Source organism: Formica exsecta, unplaced genomic scaffold (genome assembly GCF_003651465.1).
Source record: "Formica exsecta isolate Colony F162 unplaced genomic scaffold, ASM365146v1 scaffold585, whole genome shotgun sequence".
Classification (NCBI taxonomy): Eukaryota; Metazoa; Arthropoda; class Insecta; order Hymenoptera; family Formicidae; genus Formica; species Formica exsecta.
In genome coordinates, this window is record NW_021853119.1 from 73,425 (window position 1) to 76,849 (window position 3,425).

The window sequence follows — 3,425 nt, forward strand, 5'->3', positions numbered from 1 at the left end:
CGAGAGTCCTGCAGGAGACACGCCGGCGCGATAAATCGCTATCGCGCCACTTGTGGCGCTTTCGCATTACGCAGGGCCGTCCTGCGATCCTTGCGATCCTTGTTGTCATCACGGCCGTGCTGGTGGGTTCATCGCCTCGGAGTTTCCCAAAATTTTCTGTTGTTCGGCTTAAAGGTGCGGGCTTACGGCTGCGCCCGATCGGCTCTCTTTCCTATCTGGTTGGATAGGTTCCGGATTGAGAGTCCGCTCGCCGCTCCGTCCTTGGGACTCCCTCGCTTCGTGCGGGTGGAGTGGCCGCCCCTTTGGCCGGATTATTCCGGCCCTCCGCGCTCCTTTCCTGCAATAAGAAATATAAATTTATCGGCAGCAATGTTTGTCCGCCATATAAAATGTTTTTAATATTAGACAACTACGACCTGACGTCTCCTGTTTCCCGGGTGTCCTGGACTCCCGCTCTCGGCCGTCGCTCTTCTCTCTTCCTTTCCTTCCGCCGGATGGGATCCCGCCGCTCGATCTCGTGCCGGCAGCCAACTCGCGGGCTCATCTCGAGCTTACATTTGCGATAACTATTACTAACCAAAAGTCAGATCTCGTCGATCTGACGATTGGGCCGCTCTCTCTCTAAATAGAGAGGACGCAGGCCTCCGAAAAACCGCCCCCGATCGGGTCATTCGACCCTTGTGACGGACGTCCCAAAAACGTTACGTCACAATATATATAATTACAATTTTATAATAGCTTTACACATCACCCATGAGGTACTATTGCGATGCGTTTTTTTTTAAAGTGGTTTTTTTTTTTCCCCAGTAGGCCTATTCCACTAAAAGATATAAAAGACTAGAAAATAATTAAATATGTGGCTTGATAGGAAAACAATATTTTATATCATAAGATATAATATAAAAACGAAAAAGGAAGCAAAAAAAACCGAAATTTTTTTCATGTTATCGATTGGCAGATAGTGACCGATATTTATTAGGATTTTTCACATATAAATCGTATTCGATTGTGTCCAATCGAGACATGTTCAAACAATACTCAGTCATTATTTCTTTATTTATTGCAGGATAACATATGTATTTAACAGTTTAATCTAAAATGATAAGATATAATATAAAAACGAAAAAGGAAGCAAAAAAACCGAAAACCAATTTGGATCAAAATTTCAAAATTTTAATTTGATATTCTAGGTCGTTTGCACGATTCTACTAGAGATGATATATCCACAGAGATTTTAGATGAACTAACGCGCATCAGCGAGGATAATGATGTATCGCTTTAATCTTTATTTTGAGGAAGTAATGTTTTCGTTACGAAGAGATATCCTTAAAATAAAGAGTGGATGATATCCAAAGATTAAGAAAAATAAAAAAACAACATTATATTCCAGCCTTCATTTTGAGGAAGTCATGTTTTTGTTACGAAGACATGCCCTTAAAATAAAGAGTGGATGATATAAAAAGATTGAGAAAGATTAAAAAACCAACATCATATATTCCAGCCTTCATTTTAAGGAGGTCATGTTTTCATTACGAAAACATGCCCTTAAAAAAGATCGATGGATAACATGAAAAAATTAAAATAAGTATAAGTTAAAGAAAAAAGTTCTTAAATAAAATTTTTTGTAAACTTGATTTATAGCAAAGAGAGAAAATGTTTTTTAAAAATAAACATTTTTAAATATTCTTATAGTGAACCTGAAATTCTAGGCTTTGTTCCTCGATTTGCACAGTGAGAGGATTCTCAAAAAGTATTAAATCTTTCCGTAGCGTTTCAAAATCTCTGAAACGCGAATCAATTTGATTTATTAGAGAATCAATAATATTAATTTGTTTTTGAAAGTTACAATTTATGCCGTGTTCTTTTTGCCCGTAAAGGGGGATGTCGGGTCGCATCCACATCTGCAGCCATGTCAGATGACTTTGCTACAGTGGTGAGCACGACCCCCCATCCCCCCAGGCCTTCCTCCCTTAATATCCTGAGGATATTGTTATCCCACGCCCGTGTGATTTCTACGGGTAACCCTTCTAACGGCTACGCGTCTATCCGGGGGACCCATAGTGCCCGCCCTCCTTGCTCTTGGCTGGCCTTCTGCAGGCTGTTCTCCCCGGCGAATCCTTTCATCCGCCTCCTTCTGTGACATTATAACGCCACAAAAGGAGGCGAATGCCCTCCATGCTTCTTCCCTCTCGACCATTATCGGGATAATGGCCGATAGGGATAGGTCATTACTTCCGATATCCTGAACTAGGATTCGGCGCTGCTCCGTCCAGGCAGGACAGTGTTGTAGAGTGTGCTGCGCCGAGTCACGTTCTCCATCACAATGGTGACATCTAGCAGTCTCCTCCTTACCTATTCGGCATAAGTAATCGCCGAAGCATCCATGCCCCGAAAAATCCTGCGTCGTGTGGAAAGTCCCCCTCATCCTCTGCACTTCCAGCCATTCGTTTAGGAGGGGCCTGATGGCGGCGACCACTCTCTGCCCAGCAAGGTTCTCATCATAGAGGCGCCTTTGCCATTTAATGATGAGGGCTTGCCAAGCTTGTTTCCTTAGCAGGACTCTGATCTTGTCAATAATTATAGTTCCCCCCTCTCTGAGCCTCTTTGTACGCTGATAGACCTCAGCGTACATCTGAGCCAGAAGTTCGAAGGGGGGAATTCCTGCCAGGATCAGCACCGCCTCGTACGCCACCGTTCTGTATGCCCGTGCAACTTCGATGGCCATCCGCCGCTGCACCTGGCGCATGAGCTGTTTGTTGCTACGAACGGCCATCGCACTCCCAGCCCACACAGGGGCCCCATACGTTGCCACTGCATGCACAGTGGCTGTATATAATCGGCGGGTGTGTCCGCCAGGCCCTCCAATGTTTGGTAACAGCCTTCTGAGGGCTGCTGCTACACCGTTCACTTTAGGGGCCAGCCGAGTAAAGTGCTCGGTGAAGCTCTATGTGCCGTCGATGTGTAGGCCCAGGTATCTAATATGGTCCCCCACCATAACTCGGGTTCCTCCACAACAATGTGAGCCACTGGTGGGGCCCCACAAGAGCCGTCATGCATATAGACTGCTTCGGTTTTGTGGGGCGCCACCCGGAGCCCCATCCCTGAGATGGTTTTCACGGCACAAGCCGGGGCCACGTTGGCAGCCGCAGCTGCTTCCTCCCAGCTATTCACCCGGATAATATTAGTGTGTCGTCTGCATAACAGACTACACTACAGCCGGGGGGAAGTGCTGTTCTCAGCACCACATCGAATGCAAGATTCCACAGTAGCGGGCCCAAGACAGATCCCTGTGGAACCCCGCATGTCATATCCCTTTCCTGCGTTATAGCCTCTCGGTCAACATACGTTATCCTCCTGTCGCGGAAGTAGTCCCCTATCACCGCTACCAAGTACGGGGGAACTCTGTGATATTGGAGTGCGCTACC

At 46.2% G+C, this 3,425-nt stretch overlaps 1 protein-coding gene across 1 annotated transcript; it reads right to left on the minus strand.

Moving 5' to 3' along the window:
- Positions 1-1,990: 1,990 nt before the first annotated feature.
- LOC115242246 lies at positions 1,991-2,773 on the minus strand. The gene has a single exon (XM_029818390.1). The coding sequence runs from the start codon at positions 2,771-2,773 to the stop codon at positions 1,991-1,993; it is 783 nt and encodes a 260-aa protein (XP_029674250.1).
- Positions 2,774-3,425: the final 652 nt, after the last annotated feature.